The sequence below is a fragment of the Delphinapterus leucas genome, chromosome 7 (assembly GCF_059928025.1).
Source record: "Delphinapterus leucas isolate spDelLeu-1000000601 "Yukka" chromosome 7, BTC_Dleu_Yukka2, whole genome shotgun sequence".
NCBI lineage: Eukaryota > Metazoa > Chordata > Mammalia > Artiodactyla > Monodontidae > Delphinapterus > Delphinapterus leucas.
In genome coordinates, this window is record NC_143135.1 from 78764613 (window position 1) to 78786159 (window position 21547).

Consider the following 21547-nt stretch of genomic DNA (forward strand, 5'->3'; position numbering starts at 1 on the left):
CAAAGAGTAAAAAATTAAAACAGAACAGAGCATCAAAGAGCAGAAGGACACCATTAAATGCTGTTTAACACTGTTTAGCATCTGTGTAATTAGATTTCCAGAAGGAAAATAAAGATATAACAGAGCAAAAGAAACATTTAAAGAAATAATTTGAGAGACTCTTCCAAAATTAGTGACGGACACTAAAAAATAAGATCTACGAGGGAAGATGGCGGAAGAGTAAGACGCGGAGATCACCTTCCTCTCCACAGATACATCAGAAATACATCTACACACGGAACCGCTCCTATAGAACACCCACTGATCTCTGGCAGAAGACCTCAGACCTCCCAAAAGGCAAGAAACTCCCCACGTACCTGCGTAGGGCAAAAGAAAAAAGAAAAAACAGACAAAAGGTTAGGGACGGGACCTGCACCAGTGGGAGGGAGCCGAGAAGGAGGAAAGGTTTCCACACACTAGAAGCCCCTGCGTGGGCGGAGACTGCGGGTGACGGAGGGGGGAAGCTTCGGAGCCTCGGAGGAGAGCGCAGCAACACGGGTGCGGAGGGCAAAGCAGAGAGATTCCCGCACAGAGGATCAGGGCCGACTGGCACTCACCAGCCCGAGAGGCTTGTCTGCTCACACGCGGGGACGGGCGGGGCTGGGAGCTGAGGTTCCGGCTTCGGTTAGAGTACAGGGAGAGGACTGGGGTTAGGGGCGTGAAAACAGCCTGAAGGGGTTAGTGCGCCACGGCTGGCCGGGAGGGAGTCCGGGAAAACGTCTGGAGTTGCCGAAGAGGCAAGAAACTTTTTCTTCCCTCTTTGTTTCCTGGTGCACGAGGATAGGGGATAAAGAGCGCTGCTTACAGGAGCTCCAGAGACGGGCGAGAGCCGCAGCTAACAGTGTGGACCCCAGAGACGGGCATGAGGCACTAAAGCTGCTGCCGCCGCCACCAAGAAGCCTGTGTGCAAGCACAGGTCACTCTCCACACCTCCCCTCCCGTGAGCCTCTGCAGCCCGCCGCTGCCAGGGTCCCGTGATCCAGGGACAACTTCCCCGGGAGAACGCACGGCGCTCTTCAGGCTGGTGCAACGTCCCGCCTGCCTCTGCCACCGCAGGCTCGCCCCGCATCGTGCCCCTCCCTCCCCACGGCCTGAGTGAGCCAGAGCCCCCGAATCAGCGGCTCCTTTAACCACGTCCTGTCTGAGCGAAGAACAGATGCCCTCAGGTGACCTACACGCAGAGGCGGGGCTAATTCCAAAGCTGAGTCCCAGGAGCTGTGAGAACAAAGAAGAGAAAGGGAGATGTCTCCCAGCAGCCTCAGGAGCAGCGGATTAAAGCTCCACAATCAACTTGATGTACCCTGCATCTGTGGAATACCTGAATAGACAACGAATCATCCCAAATTGAGGAGGTGGGCTTTGGAAGTAAGATAGATTATTTTTTCCTCGTTTCCTCTTTTTGTCAGTGTGTATGTGTATGCTTCTGTGTGAGATTTTGTCTGTATAGCTTTGCTTTCACCATTTGTCCTAGGGTTCTTTTTTTTTTTACTTTTTACTTCAAAAAATCCGTTTTTTTTTACTTCAAAAATTTTTTTTCTTAATAATTATCTTTTATTTTAATAACGTTATTTTACTTTATCTTACTTTATTTTATTTTATCCTCTTTCTTTCTTTCTTTCTTTCTATTTTTTCTCCCTTTTACTCTGAGCCGTGTGTATGAAAGGCTCTTGGTGCTCCAGCCAGGAGTCACTGCTGTGCCTCTGGGGTGGGAGAGCCAACTTCAGGACACTGGTCCACAAGAGACCTCCCAGCTCCACATAATATCAAAGAGCGAAAATCTCCCAGAGATCTCCATCTCAACACCAAGACCCAGCTTCACTCAACGACCAGCAAGCTACAGTGCTGAACACCCTATGCCAAACAACTAGCAAGACAGGAACACAACCCCACCCATTAGCAGAAAGGCTGCCTAAAATCATAATAAGGCCACAGACACCCCAAAACACACCACCAGACGTGGACCTGCCCACTAGAAAGACAAGATCCAGCCTCATCCACCAGAACACAGGCACTAGTCTCCTCCACCAGGAAGCCTACACAACCCACTGAACCAACCTTAGCCACTGGGGACAGACACCAAAAACAACAGGAACTATGAACCTGCAGCCTGCAAAAAGGAGACCTCAAACACAGTATGAGAAGCAAAATGAGAAGACAGAAAAACACACAGCAGATGAAGGAGCAAGGTAAAAACCAACCAGAACTAACAAATGAAGAGGAAATAGGCAGTCTACCTGAAAAAGAATTCAGAATAATTATAGTAAAGGTGATCCAAAATCTTGGAAATAGAATAGAGAAAATGCAAGAAACATTTAACAAGGACCTAGAAGAACTAAAGAGGAAACAAGCAATGATGACCAACACAATAAATGAAATTAAAAATACTCTAGGAGGGATTAATAGCAGAATAACTGAGGCAGAAGAAAGGATAAGTGATCTGGAAGATAAAATAGTGGAAATAACTACTGCAGAGCACAATAAAGAAAACAGAGGGGCTTCCCTGGTGGCGCGGTGGTTGGGAGTCCGCCTGCCGATGCAGGGGGCGCAGGTTCGTGCCCCATTATGGGAGGATACCACGTGCCGCAGAGCGGCTGGGCCCCTGAGCCATGGCCACTGGGCCTGCGCGTCTGGAGCCTGTGCTCCGCGGCGGGAGAGGCCACAGCAGTGAGGGGCCCGCCTGGCGCAAAAAAAAAAAAAAAAGAAAGTATAATGAAAAGAACTGAGGACAGTCTCAGAGACCTCTGGGACAACATTAAACACACCAACATTCGAATTATAGGGGTCCCAGGAGAAGAAGGGAAAAAGAAAGTTACTGAGAAAATATTTGAAGAGATTATAGTTAAAAACTTCCCTAATATGGGAAAGGAAATAGTTAATCAAGTCTAGGAAGCACAGAGAGTCCCATACAGGATAAATCCAAGGAGAAACATGACAAGACTCATATTAATCAAACTATCAAAAATTACATACAAAGAAAACATATTAAAAGCAGCAAGGGGAAAACAACAAATAACACACAAAGGAATCCCCATTAGGCTAACAGCTGATCATTCAGCAGAAACTCTGCAAGCCAGAAGGGACTGGCAGGATATATTTAAAGTGATGAAGGAGAAAACCCTACACCCAAGATTACTCTACCCAGTAAGGATCTCATTCAGGTTTGATGGAGAAATTAAAAGCTTTACAGACAAGTAAAAGCTGAGAGAGTTCAGCACCACCAAACCAGCTTTACAACAAATGCTAAAGGAACTTCTCTAGGCAAGAAACATAAGAGAAGGAAAAGACCTACAATAACAAACCCAAAACAATTAAGAAAATGGGAATAGGAATATACATATTGATAATTACCTTCAATGTAGAGGGATTAAGTGCTCCCACCAAAAGACACAGACTGGCTGCATGGATACAAAAACAAGACCCATAAATATGCTGTCTACAAGAGACCCATTTCAGACCTAGGGACACATACAGACTGAAAGTGGGGGGATGGAAAAAGATATTCCATGCAAATGGAAATCAAAAGAAAGCTGGAGTAGCAATTCTCATATCAGACAAAATTGACTTTAAAATAAAGACTATTACAGGAGACAAAGAAGGACACTACATAATGATCAAGGGATCTGTCCTAGAAGGAGACATAACAACTGTAAATATTTATGCAGCCAACATAGGAGCACCACAATACACAAGGCAAATACTAACAGCCATAAAACGGGAAATCGACAGTAACACAATCATAGTAGGGGACTTTAACACCCAACTTTCACCAATAGACAGAGCATCCAAAATGAAAATAAATAAGGAAACACAAGCTTTAAATGATACATTAAACAAGATGGACTTAATTGATATTTATAAGACATTCCATCCAAAACAACAGAATATGCATTTTTCTCAAGTGCTCATGGAACATTCTCCAGGATAGATTATATCTTGGGTCACAAATCAAGCCTTGGTAAATTTAAGAAAATTGAAATCATATCAAGTATCTTTTCTGACCACATCACTATGAGACTAGATATCAATTACAGGAAAAGATCTGTAAAAAATACAAACACATGGAGGTTAAACAATGCACTACTTAATAACCAAGTGATCACTGAAGAAATCAAAGAGGAAATCAAAAAATACCTAGAAACAAATGACAATGGAGACACGATGACCCAAAACATATGGGATGCAGCAAAAGCAGTTCTAAGAGCGAAGTTTATAGCAATACAATCCTACCTTAAGAAACAGGAAACGTCTCAAATAAACAACCTAACCTTGCACCTAAAGCAATTAGAGAAAGAAGAACAAAAAAAAACTAAAGTTAGCAGAAGGAAAGAAATCATACAGATCAGATCAGAAATAAATGAAAAAGAAATGAAGGAAACGATAGCAAAGAATCATAAAACTAAAAGGTGGTTCTTTGAGGAAATAAACAAAATTGATAAACAATTAGCCAGACTCATCAAGAAACAAAGGGAGAAGACTCAAATCAATAAAATTAGAAATGAAAAAGGAGAAGTAACAACTGACACTGCAGAAAAACAAAGTATCATGAGAGAGTACTACAAGTAACTCTATGCCAATAAAATGAACAACCTGGAAGAAATGGACAAATTCTTAGAAATGCACAACATGCCGAGACTGAACCAGAAAGAAATAGAAAATATGAACAGACCAATCACAAGCACTGAAATTGAAACTGTGATTAAAAATCTTCCAACAAACAAAAGCCCAGGACCAGATGGCTTCACAGGCGAATTCTATCAAACATTTAGAGAAGAGTTAACACCTAACCTTCTCAACTCTTCCCAAATATAGCCGAGGGAGGAACACTCACAAACTCATTCTACGAGGCCACCATCACCCTGATGCCCAAACCAGACAGAGATGTCACAAAGAAAGAAAACTACAGGCCAATATCACTGATGAACATAGATGCAAAAATCCTCAACAATATACTAGCAAACAGAATCCAACAGCACATTAAAAGTATCATACACCATGGTCAAGTGGGGTTTAACCCAGGAATGCAAGGATTCTTCAATATACACAAATCAATCAATGTGATACACCATATTAACAAGTTGAAGGAGAGAAACCATATGATTATCTCAATAGATGCAGAGAAAGCTTTTGACAAAATTCAACACCCATTTATAATAAAAACCCTGCAGAAAGCAGGCATAGAGGGAACTTTCCTCAACATAATAAAGGCCATATATGACAAACCTACAGCCAACATCATCCTCAATGGTGAAAAACTGAAACCATTTCCACTAAGATCAGGAACAAGACAAGGTTGCCCACTCTCACCACTATTATTCAACGTAGTTTTGGAAGTTTTAGCCACAGCAATCAAAGAAGAAAAAGAAATAAAAGGAATCCAAATTGGAAAAGAAGAAGTGAAACTGTCACTGTTTGCAGATGACATGATACTCTACATAGAGAATCCTAGGATGCTACCAGAAAACTACTATAGCTAATCAATGAATTTGGTAAAGTAGTAGGATACAAAATTTATGCACAGGAATCTCTTGCATTCCTATACATTAATGATGAAAAATCTGAAAGTGAAATTAAGAAAACAATCCCATTTACCATTGCAACAAAAAGAATAAAATATCTAGGAATTAACCTACCTAAGGAGACAAAAGACCTGTATGTAGAAAATTATAAGACTCTGATAAAACAAATTAAAGATGATACAAATAGATGGAGAGATATACCATGTTCTTGGATTGGAAGAATCAGCATTGTGAAAATGACTCTACTACCCAAAGCAATCTACAGATTCAATGCAATCCCGATCAAACTACCATTGGCATCTTTCACAGAATAGAAAAGAAAAATTCACAATTTGTATGGAAACACAAAAGACCCTGAATAGCCATAGCAATCTTGAGAACAAAAAATGGAGCTGGAGGAATCAGGCTCCCTGACTTCAGAGTATACTACAAAGCTACAGTAATCAATACAGTATGGTACTGGCACAAAAACAGAAAGATAGATCAATGGAACAGGATAGAAAGCCCAGAGATGAACCCATGCACATATGGTCACCTTATCTTTGATAGAGGAGGCAAGAATATACAGTGGAGAAAAGACAGCCACTTCAATAAGTGGTTCTGGGAAAACTGGACAGCTACATGTAAAAGAATGAAATTAGAACACTCCCTAACACCATACACAAAAATAAACTCAAAATGTATTAAAGACCTAAATGAAAGGCCAGACACTATCAAACTCTTAGAGGAAAACATAGGCAGAACACTCTATGACATAAATCACAGCAAGATCCTTTTTGACCCACCTCCTAGAGAAATGGAAATAAAAACAAAAATAAACAAATGGGACCTAATGAAACTTAAAAGCTTTTGCACAGCAAAGGAAAACATAAAAAAAAAAGACAAAAAGACAACCCTCAGAATGGGAGAAAATATTTGCAAATGAAGCAACTGATAAAGGATTAATCTCCAAGATTTACAAGCAGCTCATGCAGCTCAATAACAAAAAAAACAAAGAACCCAATCCAAAAATGTGCAGAAGACCTAAGTAGACATTTCTCCAAAGAAGATATACAAATTGCCAATGAACACACGAAAGAATGTTCAACATCATTAATCATTAAAGAAATACAAATCAAAACTACAATAAGAATCATCTCACTCCGGTCAGAATGGCCATCATCAAAAAATCTAGAAACAATAAATGCTGGAGAGGGTGTGGAGAAAAGGGAACATTCTTGCACTGTTGGTGGAAATGTAAATTGATACAGCCACTATGGAGAACAGTATGGAGGTTCCTTAAAAAATAAAAATAGAACTACCATACGACCCAGCGATCCCACTACTGGGCATATACCCTGAGAAAACCGTAATTCAAAAAGAGTCATGTACCAAAATATTCATTGCAGTCCTATTTACAATAGCCAGGACATGGAAGCAACCTAAGTGTCCATCATCGGATGAATGGATAAAGAAGATGTGGCATATATATACAATGGAATATTACTCAGCCATAAAAAGAAACGAAATTGAGATATTTGTAGTGAGGTGGATGGACCTAGAGTCTGTCATACAGAGTGAAGTAAATCAGAAAGAGAAGATCAAATATCGTATGCTAACACATGTGTATGGAATCTAAGGGAAAAAAAAAAAAAAAGGTCATGAAGAACCTAGGGGTAAGACGGGAATAAAGACACAGACCTACTAGAGAATGGACTTGAGGATATGGGGAGGGGGAAGGGTAAGCTGTGACAAAGTGAGAGAGTTGCATGGACATATATACAGTACGAAACGTAAAATAGATAGCAAGTGGGAAGTAGCCGCATAGCACAAGGATATCAGCTCGGTTGTTTGTGACCATCTAGAGGGGTGGGATAGGGAGGGTGGGAGGGAGGGAGACGCAAGAGGGAAGAGATATGGGAACATATGTATATGTATAAAACTGATTCACTTTGTTATAAAGCAGAAACTAGCACACCACTGTAAAGCAATTATATTCCAATAAAGAGGTTAAAATTTTTTTTCAAATAACAGGAAAAAAAAAAGAACAGATATGGTCCTTAACCTTCAAACAACCTGAGGTAAAAGCAGATATAATAGGTCTTCTATTGCTGATAAACCTCCTGTAAACTGATGCAAGGGGCTGAAGAAATGACTTCCTCTGGATTTCACTCCTTAAATCCCCATGATTAAACATAAGTAAAGAGGGGAGAGATATGGGAACATATGTATATGTATAACTGATTCACTTTGTTATAGAGCAGAAACTAACACACCGTTGTAAAGCAATGATACCCCAATAAAGATGTTAAAAAAAAAACAACATAAGTAAGGAATGAAAAAAATAAATAAAATAAGGTAAATTAAAAACAAAAAAAAGATCCACGATTTTCAGAGAATATGAAACAGAAAAATACAAAATGAATAAGCAAACAAAAAACACACTCAGGCAAGTCATATTCAAACTGAATAAAAACCAATAACAAAGAGAAATTCTTGAAGGGAGCCACCAAAATAGAAAAATGAAGATTATATACAGAAGAATAAAGATAAAAATTATGGCAGAAACCTTATCAGAAACCATGCAAGCAAGAAGACAGGTAAGTGACATCTTTAGATTGCTGAAAGAAAAACAACTGTCAACCCACAATTCTATATCCAGTGAAACTATACTTCAACAGTAAAATAAATATTAGAATTTTCCAAAAAAGACAACTTGAGAGAATTCAGTGCCGTCAGGTCTAATCTGTAAGAAATACACAGCGAAGTTCTTCAGACAAAAGCATATGATGCTGGGAAGAAAACTGATCTACAAAATGAAGAACACTGGAAATTCAATAAAGACAAAACATATGCTCTTATATTTTAATTTTTTTAAAGATAACTTACTGTTTAAAGCAATAGTTTAACAATGTATGTGTTTATGAAACTTATGACAACGATGACACAAGAAATGGAAAAGAGGAGTTGGAAATATTATAAGGATTTTACATTACATGAAAAGTAATATAGTATTACTGAAGGTGGATAAAGTTTATTTAAAGAGGTATATTTTTAACTATATGTATTCATAGATGACATGACTGTGAGTGTAGAAAATTCCAAAGTATCTACTAAAAAAATCCTGGAAGTAATAAGTAAGTTTAACAAGGTCAGAGAATAAAAGGTCAATATATAAAAGTTGATTTCATTCCCATATACAAGTAATGAAAAACTTGTATTTTAATTTTTTTGAACCTCATATTTATAATAACTTGAAAAAGTGAATTAACCAAAGGCAGTAAGTTCTAGAGGTCTGATATACAACATTATAGCTATACTTAACAATAATGTATTATATAATTATAAATGTGTTACATGGGTAGATCTCATGTTAAGTGTTTTTATACTACAAAAAAAAGATAAATTAAAGAGGCAAAGGAAACTTTTGCAAGTAATGTATTGATATGTTCGTTGTCTTGACTGTGATGGCGGCTTTGTACGTGTTTACATATATCAAAAGTTTGTCAAATTGTACATTTTAAGTATGTGGAGTTTATTCTTTGTCAATTATGTCTGAACACATAATTTTAAATTTTAAGAAAGTGAATTAACTAGTTATCATTTTTAACAAAATATGTGCAGGATCAGCATGGCAACAGCTACAAAACATTGATGACAGAAAAGAAAGATCTAGATAAATGGAGAAACATATCATGTTCATACATTGAACAATTTAATACTGATAAGGTGGTAATCTTATCTATCAATTCAGTGTAATCTCTAACAAAACTCTAGAAAAATTTTGTAGGTATCCACAAGATGTTTTTAAAATTTGTTATGGTATACCAAACAAATAGAATAGCCAAAACAATCCTAAAAAATAAAATCAGAATACTCACATTACTTGATTTTAAAACTTAGTGGAATTCCACAGTATAACAACAACACAGTATTGAGAAAAGGATAGACATACTGATCATTAGAACTAAACAGAAAGTACAGAGGAGACCTGCAGAAATATAGTCAGCTGATTTTTTACAAGTGTAATGGCACTTCAATGGAGAAAGAATAGCCTTAGATAAAACACCAAAAGCACAGTCCATGAAATAAATATAGATAAATTTGACTTTATCAAAATTTAAAACTTTCACTCTCTGAAAGATATAATTATAAGAATGTAAACCAAGCCACACTCTGAGAAAATATTTGCAGTCAAACAACTGATAAGGAACTCATATTCAGCATATAAAATGAACACTTAAAACTCAAAAATTAGAAAGCAAACAACCCAATTTTTTAAATGGGCAAAAGATATAAACTTCACTAAAGAACATATTTAGATGGCAAATGAGCATATGAAAATGTGCTCAAGCATTAGTCATTAGAGGCATTGGAATTAAAACCACAATGACATATTGCTATATGTCTGTTAGAACGGCTAAAATAAAATTTTTAAAAACTGACAACATCAAATGCTGGTCAGGATGCAGAGCAACAAGAACTCTCCTTTACTGCTGGTGGGAGTGAACGATGGCACAGTCACTCTGGGAGACAATTTGGCAGTTGATTTTTGTTTGTTTGTTTTGTTTTTATAAAACTAAACGAAGGATCATCACACAGCTCAGCAGTTTCACTCCGAGATATTTATCCAAATGAACTGAAAAGCCTGACAAGACAGAAGACAAGACTTCTCTGGATCCACAAAGATCACAGAAATGTCTCACTCTTCCTATTAAACCTGGAACTACTATGAAGGGAGACACTGCAGAGGTTTCTCCCCTGCGAGTCAATAGGGAACCCCCTCAAAATTTGCCCCACCTCCTCTCCTGGCTTCCTTAAGTCTCAGCAAAGCCTAACCACGAAGACATGTAGCCTGAGAATTAAGATACTATATCCTAAAGAAGCTGGGAGAATTATCCAGCATGTACTTGAAGAAATTGTGAGAGTCCCCTTAGGACTGGATTTTGAGGGTGCTTGATCAAGGGGGCTAGAAAATAAAACAGGATAAGAGAGAGTTTATTGGTCTGGGAACACCTTCTCAGGATATAGGATATAACACTCTGGAAGGATATTAGAAGATTAGAACATTTGTGGCTTGCAGGCTCCTACAAGCCTGGAAAAAGCAATGGCCCATGCTTAGTAACAATGAAATGCATGACTTGCTCTGTAAGATGGGACAGGACGGGATTAAAAGGCAAAAGAGGCTTCCCTGGTGGCGCAGTGGTTGAGAGTCCGCCTGCCGATGCAGGGGACAGGGTTCGTGCCCCGGTCCGGGAAGATCCCACATGCCGCGAAGCGGCTGGACCCGTGAGCCATGGCCGCTGAGCCTGCGCGTCCGGAGCCTGTGCTGCGCAACGGGAGAGGCCCAACAGTCAGAGGCCCGCGTACCGCAAAAAAAAAAAAAAAAAAAGGCAAAAGGGCATTTGTATCTTGGAGTGGATATATTATGAGGTCAGAAGGTCAACCATAGCATTGTGTTTGTCAATAAAGAGAATACGCTATTCACCAAGGTTATCACAAATGTGCTGGTGAGAGGGATCTAGCATCAGAAAGAAGTTCAGTGGTAGCTATCCTCTCCAGGATTGGGATGATGATAAAAGTGTTTACAGAGCTTGGCTACTGATATCACTCAGATGATAGGGCATTTAACTGCCAGATGCCAGCAGACTGCATTTTTGTAATGACCAGCAAGGATTGAGCAGGAACCAAGGTGGCTTGGCCCACATGGAATTGCAGAGATGGTTAATAAAATGAATAGGATCCCCAGGGGCAGAATAGATACAAGAGAAGCCAAGAATACTGCTTTAAGATATAATCAAAAGAAATCAAGAAAGTGTGATCAGGAGGCAGAGGGTTGTTTTCTCCAATTAATGTAATGATCCTTTTTTCCAGTTCCCAGGACTGAGACAATTTTCAGACTTCGAACTCCTTGATTGATGAGGTGACCACATCCCTAGGCGTAAGTTCCCTGTGACACCATGACACAGTATTCTATACTGTAATGATTACCCAGTCCTAATCCAAAGGGACCTATGGCTAATAACTCAAGTGACTGTTCATTAGGAAAATGGGAAGATGCATACATTTAGATTTCACACAGGGTATGAGATTTCATTGATACCTGGAGACCTGAAGCGTAACCCTCACCTCATGTTAGACTGGGAACTAATGAGAATCAGGTAAGAAATGCAGCTCTGGAAAATCCCAGAGCATAGTGAGACTGTTGGGTCTGTAGACCCACCTAGTGGTCATTCTCTTGGTAAATGAACATGCACTGGAAACACAGAAGACCTCACTCACTAGTCTGGCAGTTGACGCTCTCTGAGTTACCTCAGCTGGGGCTGTTGCCCAGAATATCTTCATATAACCTCTTCATGTAGTTGCTTGGGGGCTTCCTCACAGCATAGTAGTTTGCTTCCTAGAGCGAGGACCCCATTACTGTCAGATGGAAGTTATTCTACCTTTTGTGCAACACAGAGTGTCTTATCTGTTATTGCCACAACCCTACCCATGTTCAAAGGGACGGAACACTTTCAACGGGGAGCAGTATTGAAGTTACGTTGTAGGAAGAGAATGAGGGGGATATATTGTTGAGTCTATTTGGGGGTAAGGAGGGGAGGAATAAAACCCGCTATATCTGCTCTTCCTAAGAAGCTGATCTCAGGGATCTGCCTCCAGAGAGTGAGGGCCCTGGATATAGTGGATTCAATGAGATAGCTCCACACTTCAAGATCCAGATTTCTATTAAATGCATCTCTAGTTCTCTGGAAAATTGGCACAGTAAATATTTCTTCTGTTGTGGGGCCCTTCAAGGACAACTGGACAATTACTCTGAATACAACATAGTAAAAGAGTGTTGACACAGATATGCACAATACTGAGTGGGAGAGATGTTCATCTCCTCATAGAGCACCAGGAAAAGACTTGGTGATTCTAGGACTGAGTGGTGAAGAAGGTCAGTACCTCTCCTCTGCAGGAAACCCCTTCTGATGTCTCCATATTTCACTGAAAGCCTTATTAATATGGGCCTTGTGGACTTCTGTCCATGGGAGTATTTCTGAGTAGAGGGTGGCATATCCTGCCTTTAATAGACAGATGTTAAAAACCCATAGCTGAGTCATCCACTGGACTTTACCAGTAAGTGTGGCCCAAAGAGACTGAAACTTGCCCCCACTCTCAGACAGAAATTGTTCTATTCTCACAGTCCCCGTGCCTCCCATACTCTGAAGGGACAGTCAGGCTAGTTCTTGTGACCTCCCACTCTTCTGGATTGTGGAAGTTTCTGATGCTGGCTCTGAGACATGGCATCTCTTTGCAAAAATCTAGTGTCTATATTACCATTCTGCTGTGAAGGAACAGGCCCTGTCCTTGCCACAGGCTTTTGACTGTCTTCTTATATGCACCCCTCCTCTGGCCCTACTGAACCCTGATGTCTGACAAAATCACTCTGAAATCTTTCTCCTTCTCCGTCAGTCCTCTGTCTGGCCCGGATCTCAGTACAAAAGTCTGGAATGTCTCTACCCACATTCCAGGGCTCTGCCCTTGCTCTTCACTTTCATAACGAAAGATGTGTTGATCATCTAAATATCCCAGAGTGAGAAATGGCTGCTGCTTGTTCTTACCTGAGACCCAGCAATAAAGATGTAGGATCAAAGGGAGGAAGTGGCAAAAGAAGTTTTCCAGAATGTTCAGTCACGTTCCTGTGATGTGGCCTCATTTCCAGAAGCTGGAGTGAAGGTTCCCCTGTCCTGATTCCACAAACATGTGAGGAGCTCATGCCTAAGAGGACAAGGGGTATTTGGGATTATGTAATAGGAAGAGAGGAAGAGGAAAGTAAAGTCCAGGTAAAGGATCAGAGATGAGACTAGAACAATAGAGACATCAGGAGTAGAGAGGAACTTAGAGAAAGCAGTACAAAAGAAGAGATGCGTTTGTAGAGAAATTAGCATAAAAGGGTTACTGTGACCCTGCGGGCAGATAGAGAGAAAAAGAGGTTCAAACAGTGCCTGGACCAAAGTAAACTGTCCTTACTTTATTTGATGTGCCAACAAATCCAAAAGAAAGATAATCCTTGGGGAATATCAGCAGGGTTGTAGACAATATGAGATACGGATACAGGAGACAACAGGCAAAGCTTCCTGCACATTTCAAAATTATTCTCGGTGGTAGAAAATCCCATTTCAAGGAGTTGGCATGAAGCTTCTGCTGTTTCTTAACACCCAAAGTGAAAAAGACAGTGGAGAGCACTGTGGCCCGTGGTTAAGAGCACAGGCCCTGAAGCTAAACTGCTGAGTTTGATTCTCAGACCCATTGTTCACTAGCCCTGGTCAACTTGAGATGAGATGCGGCCATGTTCCCATTTGCAAAACAAACTAGGTACCTATCTAAAGGGGGGTAATTGGATCAGTGCCTTGCAGAAGTTTTAATTACTACTATTATTGAGTACATGAACAAAATGACAACAAAAGAGAGAGGGAGCTCACTCACGAGAAAAGCAAAAATACAGGAATTGAAGGAAAGGTAATAAAAATCGAGCAAGAGAGAGAGAGAAAACCCAAATGTGAGACAGTAGTTGATGAAACAGGGAAAGCATTCAAAAGATTTTCAAAACTTTAAAATTTGTTGTAGAAGAATGACGTAGGAAAACCGACATATCTGTGTGTTATCCAGAGTGGAGATTTCATCTGCTTTTCACACTCAGCACTCTAAGGCCCACCCCACTCTCCACATCATGACCCACAACAGTAACAGATCGCAAGTATCTCTACTTGGAGCCCTTCAGCCTGGATTAAAAGACACAGTAGGAAACGGCCAAAGGTCTCAGCTAAGGAACTCACAATCAAGGAGGTGGGCTTTAGTTAGTTGGACCTTCTTTCATTTAGTTCTCAATTTGTAGGGTAGCAGTAAAGTGCTTTCTCATGCTCCCACACCTCCTAAAATGAATCCCTAGACTGCTCCACCACGCTCTTGAACCTTGGTGTGGCTGTTAATAAGAGTTTCTCAGAGCCACAGAGGGTCTCAGCTGCCCTTAGAGGTAGATGACATCAGGATCCCTTTAGGCTCCTAGTGGAGCCACAAAGAGATGGGAGACATACTGAAGCTGTGTGAGGACTCTAGGCATAGTAAAGCATGAAGAAGTGAGTTCATGAGTCCTGGGATCCTCTTTTCCCCCAGAGACCCAACTCAGCCCACAACCAGGACTCAACTTTCCTTTTGCTTGATCATGCCATAGCCTGCCAATTGTCTCTGAATACAGCTCCCTTAGATTAGGGAGTTCTGCATCACAGCCCCCGTTCTAGCACTGAGAACAAGCACCCTACTATTACACAGAGCAGAGCTTCTCATAGCTTCTCCCCATTCCTCATTCTTTTGGAGATTTGGCCACTGCAGCATGAGTACAATATTCCTAGGTGGGAATGTCCACAAGCCCCATCCTGGGTTTACATGAAAATAGACATTTAAGAAGCCTCCTGGTGTCAAAGGTTCTAAGTGGGGCTCTTCTCCCCTCTGTTCCTTGAAATAAGTAATAAACTCACAGAAACAGGGAAGGAATAACCACAAGAACAAATTGGATGAATTTCCTCGTTTATACAAACCAATTCAGTGAACGATAACAGTAAAAAAAAACCATCTGTACTATTCCTTTCAAAGCCATTGTATGAAATCTTTCATCAATAATCACCCCTGCTTAGCCTATCACTTACCTGAAACCAGCTTCTCACAATTAAAAAAAAAAAAAGAAAAAGCAGATAAAAGAGAAAAAAATTTTCCCAATTTCATTTATCCTTGAAAAACATGGCCTCTTTTTCTTGCTATTTTTCTCCAGAGACAAGATCCCCTCAAAGATTAAAAAGTCTTTCAGAAGGGTGGGAGTATCTGACTTTCTTCTCTCCCCTTCTCATTTGCATGTGTGCCTGTAAGCTCACACACACTCAGAGGTTTTCAAAAATATACAGAAATCGCTGTGATATGTGAAATACATTTGAAAACATCATCTAATCCCTAGAAGATTTGCTTCTGAATTTTTCCCAAGAAGGATATCAACACTGCAACTGATATCACACCATGTGGATCTTTTCTTTCTCTTCCCCTCAATCCTTCAATAGAGATAAAAGCAATCTTACCAGTCAATCCCAGTAAATTTTGTTGGCTAATTTTCTTAATAAAATTTTCTCCAATGGAACACAAAATTTAAAAAAAAGTATACAAAAATATTAACAAAATCATTAATAAAGGCTACTTATGTGTTCTGGGTTAGAATAGTTTACTTTTGTTATTTTGTACATTATAAATTTTTTGCAAGTAGCAAAAATATGAGTGCAAGATTGTACTAGAAGAGAAGATGTAGTTGGTTATCCCTATGGTACCCACAGACATTTGTATGAACTATAATGAAGCCTCTTTCATTAATAGGAGCAAAGTCAGAACCTGCCAAAGAGGGGAGGGGAGTCTCCAGGTGCAGAGGCCAGTTCTCACTCCAATTCCACTTCTTTGAAGGTTTTCTGGATAACCCCCATTACCATCAAGGTGACCACAGGTGGGTTTGTTCCACATAATATGGTCCTGGTCTAATTTTTATTCAAGCAAGGGGCAGAGATGAGGTTGGAACTTTGATTAAAGGCTTAATTCAAACTACAGGGAAAGACAAACTAACAGTAACCAGAAGCAAGGTAATTTTGTTTTATACAACTCACTTTTCTCACCTTCTAGTTGATGCTTTGTCTCAAGGAACCCCTGTTGCCTGATTTTGTCTGTCCCCAGCACCAGGAACTGATTCTCTGTATCCCTGCCCCTGTCCACATTCAGGAAGGGGAGGAGACGAGAGAGGGCAAAAGAAGCTGCCCTTCCCAGTTGTGCTTTGTTTCCTTTATAAGAAGGGATCCTAGTCAGATTTGATGTTAATTATCAAGACTGACTTAGCCTAGTAGGTGCATCAGAATCACCTGCAGGGCTTGTCAAACCACAGCTTGCTAGGCTTCAACCACAAAGATTCTTTTTTTTTAATTTTTTTTTTGCGGTACGCGGGCCTCTCACTGCTGTGGCCTCTCCCGTTGCGGAGCACAGGCTCCGGACGCGCAGGCTCAGCGGCCATGGCTCACAGGCCCAGCCGCTTCGCGGCACGTGGGATCTTCCCGGACCGGGGCCCGAACCCGTGTCCCCTGCATCGGCAGGCGGACTCCCAACCACTGCGCCACCAGGGAAGCCCAACCACAAAGATTCTTGATTCAGTAGATCTGAGGTGGAGCCACAGAGTTTGCACATCTAACAAATTATGAGATGCTGCTGTTGGTGCTGGACCATAGTTTTAGAATCTCTGACTGAGCCCATATCCATTAAAGATGATTCTTTTAGAGACTTCCCTGGTGGTGCAGTGGTTAAGAATCCACCTGCCAGTGAAAGGGACACGGGTTCGAGCCCTGGCCCGGGATCATCCCACATGCCGCGGAGCAACTAAGCCCATGCACCACACCTACTGAACCTGCGCTCTAGAGCCCACGAGCCACAACTACTAAGCCCACGTGCCACAACTACCGAAACCTGTGTGCCTAGAGCTCATGCTCTGCAACAAGAGAAGCCACTGCAATAAGCCCACGCACCACAATGAAGAGTAGCTCCCCTGCTCGCTACAACTATAGAATGCCCACACGCAGCAACAAAGACCCAACGCAACCAAAAATTAATACATTTATTTTTTAAAAAAAGAGCTTCTGTGGTTTCTGGGCTGGAGGGTCAGATAAAGTCACATTTAGCAAATTCTTCGGTAGTCATGGGCTCACAGATTGAATACCATGCACTGGCAACGAATTCCTCGCAGGACTCAAGAGATGCAGGTGCCTCTAGCTTTAGCCCCAGGGGATCACAGTCAAGGGTGTGCGGGAGACTGGTTTCTGCTGCTGGGACAAGACTCTTAGATGGATAACACTGGTCCCAACTTAAATCCTCACAGAAGCTCACGGGGGCCCTGCAGTTCCCAGCATCGTCCCTGGGAAACACTCTCACAGTCCCAGGGACGTAGGGAGGAATCAAAGGGAGGCTGTCAAGGACACTGGATGTAATACCCTCCAGAGATGGCAGGCATGGGCCAGGGTGCATCGGATTTTCGGGATCCAATGGAGGACCCAAGGGTTGAAGGTCAGGGGCGCAACAGCACCCGGAAGGCTTAGAAGGATGCTGCAGCCATGGGCTCAGCAATGCAGGGCTGTCCATCAAGGGATCGCCAGCAAACGGGAGCTGAGATTCGAAGTCCAGACATGATGGGTGTGTTGTGTCTAAAGACAGGCGCCTCCTACTCCGGGCCCGGACAGTGGGATCCTGAGTCCCCTCTTCCCGAGGACGACGACGAGGACCGTACCGTCCAGGTAGGTGGAGATCCGCAGCAGATGGACCTGCGGTCAGCGGCGGAGTCAGGCCGGGTTCCGCGGAGCTGTAGGCAGCCGCAGCCCCGAACTGGGCAGCAGAGCAAGAACCCCGGGCCGGCGAGGCGGGTGGGGACGCAGGATCCACAGGGGCTCGACAGCGGGTCCCATGGCAGGCGGCCACGGGCGGACGGCGGTGCGAGGCGCTGCGGGACGGACAGTGCCTCCGGCGGAGCGCGGGTCCCCCAGGAGCGCGGACCTCCCTCCACGCGTTCAGGAACTGGCTGCTGGGCTCCGTGGGCTGCGTGTGGTCCACCACGGTCCGGTCCTGCCCGCGTTTCCACAGCTCGTAGCGCTCCGGTTGCAGGATGCGCACGAAGGCGTCCATGGAGAAGGCGACCCGGGCCTCCCCGCAGCTGCACTGCGATGCCACTTTGCCATAATCGATCCAGCGCGGGGAGGCGAAATTGATGGCTTCTGCGCAGTTGAAACCATGGTTGAAGCCGGAGTGGTAGCCATAGGGAAACGTCACTATGAACTCTCCAGCCTCCTGAGTGACCCGGCCGAAGGGGATGCCGTTCTCCTTGAGGACCGTGGGCGAGATGAGAGCCACCTTGTGCCGCAGGAAGGCCTTACAGCCCCGCGAGCTGCCCGGGAAAAGCTCCCTGGCTAGGCCTTCCAGGCGCCGGCCGTGCTCCGGGGGCACCGCGTACCAAGTCTTGGGCTCCCCGAAGTGCAGGTAGTTGATGCTGTAAAGGTCCATGTCCTCCGTGTGCCAGGCGAAGGCGGTCTTCCACATGCCAAAGTAAAGGTAGGGGGTGTTGACGCCCTCGATGACCATTCCGCACTCCTGTTCCAGCAGGTCCTGAATGGTTCCCAGATGTCCAAGGTTCCACTGCTTCGTGTTTTCATCGAATAAGGAGCCACTGACGTCCGCACCATATACTGGTGAACCATAGGGGCGCGTTTTCCAATATTTTCGCTCCAGATCCTCAAAATCAGAGTAGAATGGAGTCTGGTGTTTTTCACTGTTTGTTAAGCGGCGATACTCGCTCACGGTCATGGCTTTCTTCTTTTTGTGGTGCTGAGTAAACACACCTGCCTGCCCAGAAATCACCTGCTGGAGGGGAGCGGCTATTAAGATGTCATCGATGTCATCATAGGTCTTTCTGGCTTTCCAGTCCTGGGGTGGAATTATCTTAGCCAGGCCTGCTCGGTGTGCACCTTGGGATTCCATATAAGCAATGTATTTATTGAAATCATTAAACTCTTCTTTGGTCGGACGAAATACCATTATGCTACAACTTGGGTTCTGGGCCCAGTTGGACTTAGACTTCATAGCTTTCATTAATAAGCAAGAAACTCCCAAGTTTTTACTTATGTTCTGGATAGGTGAGGATGCTGGTAAACACTACTTTCTCAAAAATGGGTTGGAGTATATCAGCAGGAACTCCCAGTAGACTTTAGTGCAATGAGTTGATAATATTTCTTAGGCTTGCTGATTCTGCAGGGGACTCCACGCTGGGCAGAAGCCTTGCTCAGGATTGATGCTGGCTGAGCCTGCAAGTCTGTGATGTCCTTGGTTGACACTTGGCTCTGGCCTCTTGAGCTCTAGTGAATCACCACCCAGCCCTGGGTGGGTATCCCAAATGTCGTGTCTTCAGGGCAGTATTGGAAACAAAACCTAAGAAAAAATACAATACAGACAGGTTGCAAACTAATGTTTGGAGATAGTTACTAGGGAACTACAAATAACACACCACCATGGAATATAATTGCATATTCAAAGAAAGGCTAAAATGTCATAAGGTTGACAGTACAAGAAATGGTGCTGTTGTGAAGAGTGGAAATTCCTGTACTCTGGTAAGGAGAACGGAAATCATTACATTCACTTTGAAAAACTATTTGGACAGTGTCCACTAAAACTGAACTTACCCATGTGCTATGATTCATGCCTAGGATATGTGTATATCTGTGCAATGAAAGTCAAGTCCAAGAATGTTCAGAACAACATTATTTCAGTAGCCAAACACTGGAAACAACTCAAATGCCAGTCAACAGTAGAATGGTTAAGTACATTGTAGTGTATTCATACAATGGAATACAATACAGGAATGAAGATAAACAAGAACTACATGAAAATATAAGAATAATTCTATAAACAGAATACTGAGCAAAATTATCCAGACCCAAAAGAATACCTATTCTTTGCTTCCATTTATATAAAGAGAAAAAGGAGGCAACGTAATCTATGTTAGAAGTCAGAGCAGTGGTTACCTTTGTGAGAGAGAGAGGTTGTGAGTGGGGGTGTGAGGAAGTCTCTAGAATAATGTGAATATTCTATCCTGAAGGCAGGTGCTGGTTACACAGCCATCAGAATGGCTCACTGTCATAAATCATCACGTTATGATGATTTTTACAAATTTCTGTGAAATAATTTTTTAATTTATTTAAATTATTTAAATAAATTTTAAAATATAGTTTAGGGTGAAAAGCATTAAAGGAGACAGATATCTTTCATTGTACCAAAAGGAAAAGGAAGGGTGATTGAAAATATATGAACTAAACATTCAATTGAAGAAGCTACAAAATAGAAGAAGAGAACGAAGGGGTAGGAGTAAAAAATAACAAAGAATAAAGAAAAGTTAATGAAAGAAAACACATACAACACCAAATACTGATGACCAAAATTATTCTTGGAAGAAATTAAGGATAGCAATAAAACATGGGCATAACTGCGCCTAAGAAAGAAGGGGAAAATAAACCACTAGGAATGAAATAGTGTACAAAAGAACTTTTAAAATCTCAAAAGAGAATCTTAGGAGAAACGTGACAGCAAGATTTTCAAAAGATAAGAGAAAAGAATAATTTTCTGGAGAGGAAACATATCCAAAATGGATCCAAGAAACACCAGAAAGCTTGAATAATACCCCAGTATAAGAAACTGGTTCAAAGTATGACACCTGAAAGTCCAGGGGACACATTATTTTATATGTGAATCTAGAAAAGTTGCAAGAAACAGTTAACTGTTACTGTGCAAATTGTCTCAGAGTACAGAAAAAGTTGGAAAGCTACTCAGATGAGGCTATTCTGATCTCTGATAGCAAAACGAAAAAAGGACAATAAAAAAATAAAGCTACAGGCCATCATTGTTTATAAGCATAGATGAAAACATAAACTGGAATGTCATCCAATGAAATACAGCAATATAATAAAAGAATAATACATCATGACCAAATAGAAAGGAAGGATGATTCAACACTGGAAAATTTAATGATATAATTCAGAATATTAACAAAGTAAATGAAAAATACCATCATCTTATAGGTACCAAAAAAGCATTTGATGAAATGCCAAATCCATTCATGATTTTACATTCTTACTTGCAAAGCATCAAGAGAAACTTGTTTTGTAAGATAAAGAATTTCAAGGTAAAAAATAGCAAGGATCATTCTTAACTGTGAAACAAATGTAACATTCTCATTAAAGTTAGGAAAAAGAGATGCATCAACATGAAAAGCTTCTCAACATCACTAATTCTTAGAAAAATGAAACCCTCTTGCGCTGTTGGTGGGAATGTAAGTTGATAGAGCCACTATGGAGAACAGTATGGAGGTTCCTTAAAAACTAAAAACAGAACTACTATATGATCCAGCAATCCCACAACTGAGCATA

General features: G+C 41.6%; 1 protein-coding gene across 1 annotated transcript; it reads right to left on the reverse strand.

The window, feature by feature from the left end:
* Positions 1 to 11985: 11985 nt before the first annotated feature.
* LOC149748794 (lysine-specific demethylase 4D-like) lies at positions 11986 to 19622 on the reverse strand. Its single transcript, XM_089915472.1, has one exon. It carries the CDS (start codon positions 19218 to 19220, stop codon positions 17247 to 17249), a length of 1974 nt encoding a protein of 657 aa, XP_089771598.1. The 5' UTR covers positions 19221 to 19622; the 3' UTR covers positions 11986 to 17246.
* Between the last annotated feature and the right edge of the window lie 1925 nt (positions 19623 to 21547).

Excerpts from the sequence above, each read along its gene's own strand:
- LOC149748794 (XM_089915472.1), bottom strand. The coding sequence starts at position 19,220 with ATGAAAGCTATGAAGTCTAAGTCCAACTGGGCCCAGAACCCAAGTTGT.